The following is a 14,803-nucleotide window of genomic DNA, read 5'->3' as shown; positions in this document are numbered from 1 at the left end:
AGTTAGCACGACCCATCTGGCCATGTTCTTGGTAATGGGACTCAATAGAAAACTGTTAGATAAGCAAGCTTGGACCCCAGATCAGGGGCTACTCCATACAGGAAGAAAGAGCTTCAGAAGGGGAATTTAACAAGTTGACAAGGTTTTAAATCAAAGTGTAACCCAGGTATCTGTCAGCTGGGGCTTTCCTGTCCCTTGAGATCTAAATAAGCTTTGCTTCAAATGCCGTAGTCCGTGGCAGTCTGGATTCTATGACTGCTTGTCAGCTTAGGGTCTCCACCTTGTCTCATGCTTCTGTGTCTGATCCTTAGCCCTGCACCTTGTCAGGTTGCCTATAAAGATGGCATGCTCATGTGTGAGCAAGATGGACCTTACAAAAAGTTGGTGTCAATGTGGAGAATCACATTTCATATTGTACATTTCATTCCACCTAGTGGTATAGTGAGCAGTCCATGTTAGACTTTCCTGTGCTCTTAAGCCTGGCTACTCAAGGTGTGGCCAGAGAGCCAGCAACACCTGGATCACCTGGGCGCTTGTTAGAAATGCAGAATCTTGAGTTCTCCCCAGCCTTTCTAAGTCAGAATCCATAATTACCAACACACCAGGTGATTCAGCCCAATAAAGTGTGAGGGGCACACAACTAAAGTCCTTTTCAGCTGGGCGTGGTGGTGCACGCCTATAATCCCAACCCTTTGGGAGGCCAAAGCTGGGGGATGGCTTGAGCCCAGGAGTTCAAAACCAGCCTGGACAACAAAGTGAGACCACCGCCCCCCTCCCCCGCAACCCCGCCCACCGATCTCTACAAAAAATTTAAAAATTATCCAGGTGTGGTGGCGCATGCTACTCAGGAGGCTGAGGTGGGAGGATCGCTTAAGCCCAGGAGTTCAAGGCTGCGGGGAGCTAAGAAGGCACCACTGCACATTGCACTCTAGCCTAGGTAAAAGACCCTGTCTTTTAAAAGATAAATAAATGCAAAATATAACACTTCTTCCATGATAAATTAGGTCTTTGTTTTCCTGGCTGTCTCCTTCTGGGTAGAAGATTCCTTAGGGAGGACCTGAAATCTGTGGTCGTCATTTCTGTATCTTCAGTGCCCAGCAGAGAGACTCAGAAATTTTGTTTTTCCTCCTGTCTTTGCCTTGGGAATCCCTACAAATTAACAGCAGTGGTCAAACGAATCCTGCCCCTAACTCAGCCCCTTCCTTTGTCCTTAGTTAGGGGCCTGGGCTACCTTTCTGAGCCACGTCAGACCCACCTGCCTCACCCTGCTACTCATCTTTAGATGGGCCCCTCCTCCCCAGCCCTTGTCTGTTCTCTTGCTACCCAAGGGTTCCAGCTTTGCCACCAGCTACTCATGTGTGACTTTTTTAAAATCACCCTACCTTCTGGGTCTCATCTGTAAAATGAGTGGATTTGACTCATTAGCTAGAGCTTTTAACGGCAGCATTTGCAACTCACAGGTGTGTTTTAATCACTGGCAAGGTACTTTGCAAGTGACTTTTTATATGATCATTAAGGTTTGCCAATGGGCTTTTTTAAATGAATAGAGCAGATTCAAAGTTATCCCTTTGACTGTCATTCTCAGTTGCATTCTGGTGTGCCTTCTGAAACAGGAGAAAAACGGGTGGTGGTACAGGTAGCTCCAGGGATCACACACAAGCTTGGGGCATACACACCGTTGGGAATGTGTTATGTTTCACATTCAGAAAAGTTGCCTGGTTATCTCTCGTGTCTCAACAGCACAAAGACTGATCTATAAACTTTTCAGCTCCGTCATCTTTTGGGCTATAAGGCCTGGTGTGAAAGAGGTGGTTTTTATTTTATCTGGAGAAAAGACTGCTCTTGGAAAATGCAAATTTCCAAATATCTCCTGTGATGTAGTAGCGCCTCTTAAAATTTAAATCTCACACAGAGACACTTGAGCAGGTGATACTCTTTACATTTTTTTCCTTTTCCTCTTTGACTTTGCTTCCAGAAAGCGAGAGGAAGAAAACAAACGAAAAGAGGCAGAACAGCAAAAAGGAAGGCAAAGCCCAGATTCCTGCAGACCCCAGGCCCTTCCCTGTCTGCCCAGCACCCGGGATGCACCCAGCAGGCAGAGCCGGGCCCCCAGCAAGCAGCCTCCTGCTGGCAACGTGGCCCAAGGCCCTGAGCCAAGAGACAGCAGAGGATCTCCAGGAGGGTCTCTAGGCAGAGCCCTCCAGAAGGAGCAGTATGCTTCCTCGGATTTGCAGGGAACAAACTCCAGAAGGCCAAATGGTAGGTGTATTGCCTTTGTCATCTCCTGCTGGCCCACGGACTGTGGGCTTTTTTCTTTGGTGTATTTAGACCAATTACACTTAAGATAATTGTTATATTAGCACTTAGGACCACCACTTTATGATTTGTATTCTACTTGTTTCCTCTGGTTCTCAGTTCTCTTTTTTTCACTTCCTGTAGGTTACTTCAGCATTTTTAAGCATTCCATCTTGATTGATTTATGGTTTTTTGTTTTCTTTTCTTTTTTAGAGTGAAGCGTGAAAACCTCACTTCCATTTATCTTGTCCACTTTTAAGTATCATTGCTTAGGTATCAGATGGTGTCATAAATTTTGTTTCAATCATGAGATACAATTTATAAAACTCACAAAGGAAATAACATTTTATGCACCCGTATTTCTGCTCTTCTGTTGTTTCTTCTTCCTTCCTGATGCTCTAAGATTCTTGTATCCTTTCCTTTCTGTATGAAGAGCTTTCTTTGGCCAATCTTTAAGGGTATGTCTGCTAGCAACGAATTCTTTCAGTTTTCCTTTGTCTGACAATGTTTTTATTTGATTCCTGAAGAATCATTAAGACAGATGTAGAATTCGTGGTTGGCAGTTCTTTTCTTTTAGCACTTGAAAAATATTGTGCCATTTCCTTTTGACTTCCATGGTTTCAGATGAGAAATCCACTGTCCTTCAAATTGGTGTTTCTCAGTAACAGTCCTAGGTAATATGTCATTTCTCTCTGGCTGCTTTCAAGATTTTAAAATTTATCATTAGCTTTCAGAAGTTTAATATGATGTGTCTTGGCATGGGTTTTTGCAGTTTATCCTATTTAGAGTTTACCTGTATGTCAAGGGTCCCCATGATCCCCATCCCCAAGACTACCACCAGGTTTGGTGATGTTGGAGGATTTACTAGGGGGACTCAGCATATAGTTGTACTCCCAGTTAGGATTTATTATAACAAAGGGACACAAAGCAAAATGAGCAAAGAGAAAAGGTGTATGGAGCAATGTCCAGAGGAAATTAGGCACGAGCTTCCAGTGGCTCTCTCCCAGTGGAGTCACACGCAACACATTTAATTCCTTCTGCAATAAATTTAACAACCAGTCAGACAAACTTTTGTTGACAAAGAAAGCTCACATGAACCTAGGACTCCAGGATTTTTATCTGGAGTCAGTCACATAGATACCCTCTGCCTAGCATATGCCAAAATTCCAGACTCCCAGAAGGAACAGTGTGCAGCACGAACCCTATTGTTTGCATGAAGCAATTTAAACACATTGAGCTACTCTTAGAAGTTAGAAAATGGTAGGAGCTTTCTCAAAATCTAAGTGCAAATGCCAACACAGTGAAAAGGGCAAATTATGTCTTCGTATTATTATGAAAATAGCCCTGACCTTATGGACTTTCTCAGAAGGGGGCTCTGGAACTTCATGATTACTGAATTCAGGGCTTGGACAGTTCAACCTGTTTCTTTGAACCTTAACTTCCTTAGCTATGAAGTGAGGGTATACTTTCTACACCACAAGGTAGCTATGGATAGAAATAATTCATGTAGAGTACTTGTTACAGCCCATAACTCATCATAGGTTTTCAGTAACTATTATTATTGAGCCACACGTTAATCCAGCCAAGAACAACTACAGAAAAGTATACATAAAATGATTACAGGCTGGGTGCAGTGACTCACACCTGTAATCCCAACACTTTGGGAGGCCGGGGCACGCAGATTACTTGAGGCCAGAAGTTCAAGACCAGCCTGGCCAACTTGGCGAAACTCCATCTCTACTAAAAATATAAAAATTAGCCAGGCATGGTGGTACATGCAACTCAGGAGGCTGAAGCACAAGAGCTGCTTGAACCTGAGAGGCGTTAGTTGCATTGGGCTGAGATTGTGTCTCTGCACTCCAGCCTGGGCAACAGTGAGACTCTGTCTCAAAATATATATATATGTAAAATGACTATAAACATTTCTGGAATATAATTCCATAATCAACTTTACAGGGTAATCCTTAAGGATTGTATACTCATGATGCTTTGCTACATATTCATTCATTTATTCATCCAACCAGCTTTAATTAAGCTCCCATAATGTGACAGCCATGTAGAACTTCCTTGAGTTCTTTCTTAGCTTGGGGCCTTTGCAGATGCCACTCCCTCTACCTTATTTTTGAGATATCAGGGATAATGTTGCTTCTTCGGTTCAACCCTTATCTCCCCACTAAAGGAGGCTATAGTTTCCTGCTATATGCTCCCATAATTCTCCTATACTTCCCTCTTATAAAGATCATCACTTTTTACTGTTATTACTGGTTTACTTGTCATTTTTTCCACTAAACTCCAAGATCTGTGAGAGCAGGGTTGCTTCCATTGTCTACTGCTGTAAACCACACAAAGACGAAGTGACTTTGAACAATAACGATTTAATTTTTATGATTCTATTTTGGTTGGAAAGTTTCTTTACAGGCTTCATCTGGTCTCACTCATGTGTCTACATTCAGGTGGAGAGTCAGTGGAATTCCATGTCTAAGATATACTGACTTGAATGTCTAGCAATTGATGCAAGCTATCAGATGGGATTCTTTGACTCTGTTTTACATGGTTTTCATCCTCCAGTAGACTAGACTGGCTTCCTTACATCGTGGTCTCAGGACAGCATTCTCAGAAAGCAAAGATAAAAGCCACAAGACCTCTTGAGAAATAGACTCTAGAATTTGCACACATTGTATTGATCAAAGCAAATTACGAGACCATCCCAGACCAAATGATGTGGAGAAATAGATTCCACCTTTGTGCATACGAAGATGGGAGGAATTTTTGGCTATTAAACAACCTGTCATAGTTCCTATTTGGTCACAGATTATTCACATTCCTCCCGCATGCAAGATATTCTTACCCCTTGATATGGATTGGCTCTGTGTCCCCATCCAAATCTTGTGTTGAATTGCAATTCCCAATGTTCGGGGAGGGACTTGGTGGGAGGTCATTGGATCATGGGGGCGGATTTCCCCCATGCTGTTCTCATGATAGTGAGTTCTCACAAGATCTGATGGTTTAAATGTGTGTGGCACTTACCCCCTCGCTCACGCTCTCTCCTGCTACCATGTGAGGAAGGTGCTTGCTTCCCCTTTGCCTTCCACCATGATTGTAGGTTTTCTGAGGCCTGCCAGTCATGCTTCCTGTTAAGCCTGTGGAACTGTGAATCGATTAAACCTCTTTTCTTTATAAATTACCCAGTCTCAGGTAGTTCTTTATAGCAGTGTAGGAATAGACTAATACATCCCTATCTCAGTACCCCAAAATCTCAACCTGATTATCTCATCACACTTGAAGTCTAGGATTTTAAGACATGAATCAGATGTGGTTCAGGTTCACCAGCTGGGACTCTTTCTGATTCAGAGATCAGTCAGCCAAAAAGATACATTATCAACACCACTCCCCCACACCCAACAAACAGTGGTGAGATAGGAACAGAATAACCACAGTAGACAAAAGGGTAGAATAGGAGGCGCATAGCAGCCATTAGTCCATAGCAATTCTGAAAGCCAGCTGGTCACATTTTACCAGGGCCCCTACTCTGAGGTAAAATTCCTTGATTAGGGTCTCATTTTACTCCTGGTACCTTCCTATTCCATTGTTCTCCATGGCCCTTGCCTCTGCTACCTGAATTCTTGACTCTGCTCTCTGAGAAGTCCTTCCTTTTCCGAAGAAATGCCCCTGTTTGCAGCTGAGTAGCTTTCTCAGCCTGTCTCCTGACTATAGGATACTGGGGCCCCAGAGGCTTCTTTTTGATTTGAACTATGTCACCAGTTCAAGCTTGTGGTACTCTCAATACGATTATCTCAAAAACTTAATGGGTTTCCTGTGAATCTGATTGGATTCATTTCATATTTCAAAAGCCGCATCCATAATTTTTCAAACAAGCTTTTCTCTCATTTGAGTGGCTCAGATTTCTGTGGGAAAATGCCCTTGAGATTCTTAGAAATTCTTTTGTCGAGCTGAGAAGGCCTATTATATACCATCTTAAATATTTTTGAATCTTAATAAAGGGTGTACAGCCATACTTTTTTTGTTCTGTTTTGTTTTTTGAGACAGGGTCTCACCCTGTCACCCAGGCTGGAGTGCAGTGGTGCAATCACAGCTCACTGCAACTTCTGCCTCCCAGGCTCAAGTGATCCCCCCACCTCAGCCTCCCGGGTAGCTGGGACCATAGGTGTGTGCTATCATGCCTGGCTAATTTTTTGCATTTCTTTTTCGTAGAGACGAGATTTCATCATATTGCCGAGGCTGGTCTCAAACTCCTGGGCTCAAGCAATCTACCTGTCTTGGCCTCCCAAAGTGCGGGGATTTTATAAGTGTTAGTCACTGTGTCCGGCCTGATTTGATCTTTATGCTGAGGCCTATGAGACTTTTGCTGGCTGGAAAGAATAAAAATGTTAAAATAGTTTTATTTTCTAACCCAGCACATCCTGCGATCTTTACATTATCTCTAAATTTTGCTTGCAAACGGAGCAGTTTTTTCTTCATTTTATTTGCTTTCTCCCCATACCTTGTCATATGTAGGTTAAAAAGCAGTTGACATTTTGTTCTACATTCCATCTGGAAACCTCCTGAACTGTATCTACAGCTTCATTAGGTATATTTTCTATCTTCTACGTTACTGCAGGTGACAATTTTGCCAGTTAATTCTGCCACTGAATAACAAGGTTCACTTCTCTCTATATTCCCACAGCAGTTTCTTCTCTGCTCTTCCAGCCTTCACCAGCAGTCTCTTCATTGCCTTCCCAGCTTCTGCTCACCAACCAGTCCAAAGTCAATACCATGGATTTTATATTTTAAGACAGCACCTCTCTTTTCTAGATATAAATATCTGTGTTGGTTATCTCCTGTAGCATAATAAGCCACTCCCAAAACTAAGTGGCTTAAAACAACAGAAGTTTATTATTTCTCACAGTCCCGTCAGCTACCTGGGCAGTTCCTCTTCTCGATCACCTGGGCTCACTCATGAGGTATATCTTCTTATATCCCTTTCTTTGTTTTTTTCTTTTTTGAGACAGAGTTTTGCTCTTGTTGCCCAGGCTGGAGTGCAGTGGCGCGATCTTGGCTCACCGCAACCTCCGCCTCCTGGGTTCAAGCGATTCTCCTGCCTCAGCCTCCTGAGTCACTGGGATGAAGGCATGCACCACCACGCCCAACTAGTTTTTTTGTATTTTTAGTAGAGATGGGGTTTCTCCATGTTGGTCAGGCTGGTCTCGAACTCCCGACCTCAGGGGATCTGCCCGCCACGGCCTCCCAAAATGCTGGGATTACAGGCGTGAGCCACCGTGCCCGGCCCATCCCTTTCTTTCTTACATGAAGAGTAGCATAGTTTAGATAGCTCTTTGGCACTTAAGAATATTTTATTTTACATTACTGAGACATAGTCTCACTCTGTTGCTCAGGCTGGAGTGCAGTGGCACAAACAGCTCACTGCACCCTCAACCTCCCAGGCTCAAGCGACCTTTCACCTCAGCCTTCTGAGTAGCTGGGACTACAGGCATGCACTACCATGTCTGGATAATTGTTTTTTTATTTTTAGAAGTGGGGTCTCACTATGTTACCAGGCTTGTCTCAGACTTGGCTCAAGCAATCCTCTTGCCTCAGCCTCCCAAGGTGCTGGGCCACTGCACCCAGCCAGAACAGTTATTTTAAAGTCTGTTTCTGAAAACACATTATCTGGATAATCTATGTGCCTGTTTTAGTAAGATTTTTTTTTTTTTCTTTGAGACAGAGTCTTGCTGTCGCCCAGGCTGGAGTGCAGTGGCGCGATCTCAGCTCACTGCAACCTATGCCTCCTGGGTTCAAGCGATTCTCCTGCCTCAGCCTCCCAAGTAGCTGGGACTATAGGCACACACCACCATGCCCAGATAATGTTTGTATTTTTAGTAGAGACAAGGTTTCACCATGTTGGCCAGGCTGGTCTCAAACTCCTGACCTCATGATTCCCATCTCGGCCTCCCAAAGTGCTAGGATTACAGGCGTGAGCCACTGTGCCTGGCATATTTTTCATTTTAGATGTTAGTCATTTTCAGAGGACCCCTTTGTGCAGCCTGAGTTGAGAGCATGTCACACTAAAGCAATATTGTGTTTGCTTCTGTGAGGCATCGTGGGATATCTCCATCCTGAGAACAGTTTTTATGTTACTGTCTCCTATGGATTAAGAATAAATGAATACCAAGCCTATGTGAGGAAGAAGACTTTGGTTTTAAATTCTTATGGGAGACTCCTTACCCTATCCAGAACCTGAGCTGAAACAAACTTCCTTGTCATCTCCAAGTGCTGGAGAGCAGATTTTAAAATCTGGATTATTTCCAAAAGGTATATCCCTTCAAGAGTGCTGGCTTCAGGTGGAGTCTTGTTCCAGTTAACTTTCTTCCTGCAAGGCCTCATTTTCTGTTCTTATGTAGATGTTAAAATACAGCCAGATATTTAATAAGACCATCTGTTGCCCACTCCACCACCATTACCTGCCTAGACAGTCACTGGATCAGCTCACACACTTAATTGCTTTGATTTTCAATTTTCTCTTTGTTTTTGGCCTCCAGAGTTCCTTTATTTTCTTAAAGGCATGACAGTGCTTTCCAAAGGATATCCATTATTTTTGTTAAGGTGAGAAGGGCTTCAGATTATCTAACCTACCATATTGCTGGAAATAGAAGTTAAACAGTTTTTTCCTAGTTGTATTTGCCACTATTATGGTAATGATATAGTCTAAGTCTGAATATCTTATGTGAACATATTAGCAAAATTATCCTACTATGCAAGTTTTGGACAATATTTTTTCTTTGTTTCCCCAAGAAACAGCCCGAGAACATTCTAAAGGCCAATCTGCCTGTGTCCACTTCAGACCCAATGAAGGCAGTGATGGAAACAGGCATCCAGGAGCTCCCTCTGTTGAGAAGTCCAGAGGTGAGACAGCTGGTGATCAGCGGTGTGCAAAGGGGAAAGGCTTCGTGAAGCAGCCCTCCTGTATCAGGGTGGCTGGGCCTGATGAGAAAGGAGAGGACTCCAGGCGGGCAGCTGCAAGCCTTCCACCACACGATAGCCACTGGAAGCCCAGCAGGCGGCATGACCCAGAACCCAAGGCCAAATGTGCCCCCCAGAAAAGGCGCACTCAAGAGCTCAAAGGAGGAAGGTGCTCCCCGGCTGGTTCTAGCCGGCCTGGCAGTGCCCGGGGGGAGGCAGTCCATGCTGGGCAGAATCCTCCCCACCATCGTACACCAAGAAACAAAGTGACACAAACCAAGCTCGCAGGAGGGCTCTATTCAGATTTGCCACAGAGCACAGAGGAGTTGAGGTCAGGAGCCAGGAGGCTGGAGACATCCACCCTGTCCGAGGACTTTCAGGTATCTAAGGAGACTGATCCAGTACCTGGTCTCTCTGGGCAGAGTGTGAATATTGACCTTCTCCCTGTAGAGCTCCGACTGCAGATAATTCAGAGAGAACGAAGGAGGAAAGAGCTGTTTCGCAAAAAGAACAAGGCAGCGGCAGTCATCCAGCGTGCCTGGCGAAGGTAGGAAAATGGGGTGCTGCCATATCTGTGGTTCTTTGGTTGTTACTGGTATTCTCAACATGACATCTGTGCTCTTTGATGTTTTCCCAATGAGTTCCATTTGGTGGCATGATAAGGCCAATTTTACGGAGCCTACCCATGAAATTCACACAAGATCCTAGTAATTTACATTGTGTAAACCATTTGGAAGATATTTTTGCCTAGAAAGATGGGAAAGTGCTCCCAGCACAGCATGGGGTAAAGGAAAAAGTCCTGGGTTTGTAACCATGAAATGTCAGATTCAGGTAAGCTCAAACAGGTTATGTGACTTTGGGCAAATCTCGTGGCCCCCCGACCCTCTGCTTCTTCATCTGTAAAACAGGATTTAATAATTGTTGCACATGTCCTATTAATACGACAGGTTACTAGAATGAGATAATGCACACTTCATTAATTCTAAATTACCACACATAGGAGATACTTTATTTTTATTCTTATGTCTTTACTACCCAGAAACTAGTCATACTCAAAAAACCTAAACCAGGGTCTGGATATAATAGATTGAGTGACTAAACTGTATTATGTAAACCTCTCTGAGCATCTACCAAGCTCAGAATACGTAGTAGGCACTGGGAGTGGGGGTGAAGGCTGTCCTAAAAGCCTGAAACAGTGTCCCAATATACTAGAGACAAATGCTGCTGGGGGGTGATTATGGGTGGACTTGAGTGGTCTTCTTGCTACAAATGTTCACGTCTCATAATCTCTTTCATGCTGAAAGCCTCACTAGAGCCTAAATCTAAATTAGGCCTTACAGTGATGAGTGTCCAGAGAGGAGCTGGACCCATCACCAATAGGTGGGAGCTGGCCAGGCACAGTGGCTTAGACCTGTAACTCCAGCACTTTGGGAGGCCGAGGTGGGAGGATCACTTGAACCCAGGGTTATGAGACGAGATCACCCCGGGAAACATGGCCAAACCCCGTCTCTACAAAAAAATACAAAAATTACCCAGGCATGGTGGCATACACCTGTAGTCCTAGCTATTTGTGAGGCTGAGGCAGGAGGATCACTTGACCCCAGGAAGTCAAGGCCAGTGAGCCATCACCATGCCACAGAACTCCAGCCTGGGCAACAGAGTGAGACCCTGTCGCAAGAAAAGAGATAGGTGGAAGTTATTTTGCCACCATCACTGGAGAGAGGAAGACGGATGGGGAGACAAGGCAAAGAAATAATGCGGGCACAGGTGTGCCAGATATCAAGGTTCCTGTCAGGAGAAAAAGGAAGACGTTCTCTCCTTAACATTGGCAGGGAGAAAACAAGATGGATTCCTGGGAGGTCCAGGGAGAGGCTTCCGTTCGCATCATACCAGAGACTGCCTAACCCAGAGCCAGGTGATCTGGTTTGTGCTTGCACAGGCTTTGCAATGTGTTCTCCCTCATGTCTGTTTCAGCTCTTGGCCATTAACAAAGTCCTCCCATGCCTGACCCCATGTGATCTCCCAACCACACCAGGAAGCCACCACGACAGGGAGCAGTATCCCCATTTTTCAGACGAGAGGCAAAACTGACTTGTCCTTTTTGTCCAGATCCAGCACTTGAACCTCTGGCTGACTCGAATCCAAGGGCCTTTCCCTTACATTATTAGTGAAGTTAGTTTTTGCTGTGGTCAAGCTAATGGAGGTGGAGATGGGCCCCATGCACTCTGCCTGAAAATAGGATGGAGAAGACTGCCTGGTTAGTGTCATACACATCAGGGTAACCAGGAGAAGGGTGATATTACTATTACCAATTGTTAACATACTAGTAGTTTTTATTGGACACTTGTGCCAGACACTGTTCAAACTAGTTTTACCTGGATTAATTCATGTAATCATCACCAATAACCCTGCAAGGTAGGTATTGTTCTTAACCCCGTTCCACAGATGAGGAAACTGAAGCACAGAGAGGTTCATCAACTCACCAACATTACAGAGCAAGTGCCAGGGCTGGCTTTGAGCCAAGACAGTCGGCCTCTAAAGCCACAGGTGGAAATGGCCATTGCACCCCCTCGTCGGGGCAGTTATGCTGGTACATGCACTGGCTACCATCCAGATGAACTTTTTAAGTATTTTGGTTGAAATCTAGGATCTAAACAAGCCAGCAAGGTTTACCACGCCAGACCTCACAGCTGCTCCCTACCTGAAATGTCTCCTTCTTCGACTGTCTGTTTGACTCCTTTGAAGAGTCAGAAGCTGACAGGTCCTGTCAGTAAGTGACCAGAGTAGCAAATGAGCCTTCAGTCATTCCCCCAAGAACAGTGGGCTTATGGTCTAACATGCCCACCTGGGTAGACAACTACACAGGCTCCCTCTGGATGTGCCATTGTGCAATTCTGATGCCCAAAGGACTTCTGGGATTGTTGCACATTGCAGAAAGCCAAGTCTGGTGACAGTAAAAACACTTTTATTAGTTCTATTATAACTACTTTTTCTATTGTAAATACAAGAGCCTGAAGTGCTGTCCTGAAAATGTGTCTGATAGCAAACCTAAGCAGTGAGGGCTGGGGCAGGGGTCAGGGCTGGACACGGAAGTGCTCAGTGCAGGCTCTGGTTAGAGGGGACAGGTGCAGGATAGAGAAAAGGAGCTGGAAAACAGGCAGGGAAGGAGGGGGCAAAATGAACCTTGGGTCCTGAGAAAATGAAACTTGATCTTAAAATTGTCAGTTTAATAACCAAGTAAGATGACATTTTAAAGAACTGAAACAGGATCCTGGACAAGCTGAACAGGAAAGGTGCTGCTGGGCCCACTGAGGGCTAACACCATTAACAGCTTCAGCCACTACCCAGGCTTCCCCACAAGTTCTGTGCCCACAAGAGCAGAAGGTATAGAAGACAGCATTTCAAACAGGAGAAACTGAATTATAGAGTGGTAGTGCCATACTTTTGTCTAGACTTGGCTTTTTGGAAATGTGGTAGGTATTCTAGTAGAGGGATGCCATGGTGTTACTCTCCAGGAAAGAAGGAAGAGTCATGTAGGCTGACTGAAATCAGCCTTTGGGGAAGGAGGGAGGGGCTGCACCACGCACTGCAAGGAGCTTTTAGCAGACTTAGGAAAAAGATTACTTCCCATTTGGTGCAGCCCAAATGGAATCACTGTAAAATCAGACATGAAGCCTGTTGCTCTCTGCAGCTACCTATACGCTCACTGGGAATAAAGACATGTTACAGATAATAAACATTGCTGCAGCTTTCCTTTGGAGGCCTCAAAATAGTTGTGCTGAGTAAGTTTGGGAGTGCATGTAGGATAGAAAGCATCAAATAAACCCTAGATGTCAATACAGCCATCATCCCCCATCCCTCACCCACTCCAAACCCACCTCCAACAGACTTATCTTAGTAAAATGCAGCTCATACCTTTATCACTCTAAAGCCCCCTTTCCTCACCAAATACACAGTGCTTCCAACACATGTGTTACTTTCTGGCACAAATGCCCGTATCTCTGCTGATGCCAGTTCTGCTGCATAGAATGCCCTTCTCTGTCTGGCAAGCTCCTATTCATCTTTTAAAATCCAACACAAACGTTAGCCTTGTGAAACCTTACCAATCCGTCAGTCAGTCCTGCATCTGTTTGCACAACCAGCTCCTTGCTCTTGCATGGTACTCTCATGCCACACATCCCTCTTTACACAGCAGCCTGTCCCACTAGTCTGTGAGCTCCTTGAAGGCAAGGAATCATGATTGAGTCCTAGTTCAGGAGGTGTTTGATGATGGAAAAAGAATTCCACATTCAACATGCTGCCGCCGAAATTAGGAATGGGAGCTTGAAAGAACCTACCAGGAATTCAGCAAATACTAGTACTATAGTTTCTAGGAACCTTAAGGAAATTTAGTTTTCTCAGTACTGTAATCTTAAAGCCTCTCCTCTCCTCTGACCCCACCAGCTACCAGCTCAGGAAGCACCTGTCCCACCTTCGACACACGAAGCAGCTTGGAGCTGGAGATGTGGACAGATGGAGGCAAGAGTGTACAGCATTACTCCTCCAGATTTGGAGGAAGGAACTAGAACTAAAACTCCCCCAAACTACTGCAGTAAGCAAGACCCCCAAGAGTCCATCCAAGGGCACCTCAGGCACAAAGTCCACTAAGCACTCAGTGCTTAAGCAAATCTATGGTAACTGTCCTTCTGCCTACTTTGTAGTTCACAAGTACCCCCAGAGTGTCACATCAGAATCTGAAATGGGATTTAATTACATTGGGTAAACTTCCATTCAGATAAATTAGGTTGGTGGAAAATTAACTGTATAATTCAAAATGGTCAAAACTGCAATTAATTTTGCACCAACCTAACATTTTTCAAGCACCAAGAGAACAGCACCATTTTGTGCCTGCCTCCCAGTGATACTGGGTCAGAATTGTTTGGTTTCATGAGGCGTTCTAGCATCTCAGCCCAGAGCACCCTCAAGCTTTACTGTTTAAACCTCTCCAGACCCCTGCTTGAGTCTCCCCCTTGCATTACCCATTTGGAGCATTCAAGACTTAGCTAGACCCTGACTTTTCCTATGCTAAGATGTTATAGGGTTGCCCACTATGAGAATGCTCAACACCCATGCACTACAGTAAATATTTGTTCAGCAGATTAACTTCTACAAATCGAAATATTTTCAGCTCTGCAAAGAGCCCATCCAAGTAGACCCAGTGGAGTTCAAGAAGCCTTGCTGGCTCAAGAGAAAAAAGATGGCCGGGCGCGGTGGCTCACGCCTGTAATCCCAGCACTTTGGGAGGCGGAGGCGGGCGGATCACGAGGTCAGGAGATCAAGACCACGGTGAAACCCCGTCTCTACTAAAAATACAAACAAATTAGCCGGGCGCGGTGGCGGGCGCCTGTAGTCCCAGCTACTCAGGAGGCTGAGGCAGGAGAATTGCGTGAAGCCGGTAGGCGGAGCTTGCAGTGAGCCGAGATCGTACCACTGCACTCCAGCCTGGGCAGCAGAGAGACTCTGTCTCAAAAAAAGAAAAAAAAAGAAAAAAAGATAAGCAAGGGCACCTTTA

The 14,803-nt window shown here is 44.8% G+C and overlaps 1 protein-coding gene across 17 annotated transcripts in view; it reads left to right on the top strand.

Moving 5' to 3' along the window:
* The window catches only part of INVS (inversin), a 236,930-nt gene that overhangs the window by 181,710 nt on the left and 40,417 nt on the right, over positions 1–14,803 (top strand). For 14 of the 17 annotated variants that reach the window (XR_013404658.1, XM_077965642.1, XM_015117205.3 and 11 more), the window contains 3 exons: positions 1,976–2,259; positions 9,085–9,799; positions 13,696–13,925. Coding sequence is in view for 16 of the 17 variants with exons in the window: in XM_077965642.1 (XP_077821768.1) it covers positions 1,976–2,259; positions 9,085–9,799; positions 13,696–13,925 (1,229 nt within the window). In the remaining variant the exon portion in view is untranslated. The remainder of the gene's footprint in view (positions 1–1,975; positions 2,260–9,084; positions 9,800–13,695; positions 13,926–14,803) is intronic. The other 3 variants (XM_077965649.1, XM_077965647.1, XM_001111927.5) reach the window with 1 other exon arrangement.

The sequence above is a fragment of the Macaca mulatta genome, chromosome 15 (genome assembly GCF_049350105.2).
Source record: "Macaca mulatta isolate MMU2019108-1 chromosome 15, T2T-MMU8v2.0, whole genome shotgun sequence".
NCBI lineage: Eukaryota > Metazoa > Chordata > Mammalia > Primates > Cercopithecidae > Macaca > Macaca mulatta.
Note: the sequence above shows the minus strand (reverse complement) of the source record. Positions and strands in the feature narration are given on the sequence as shown.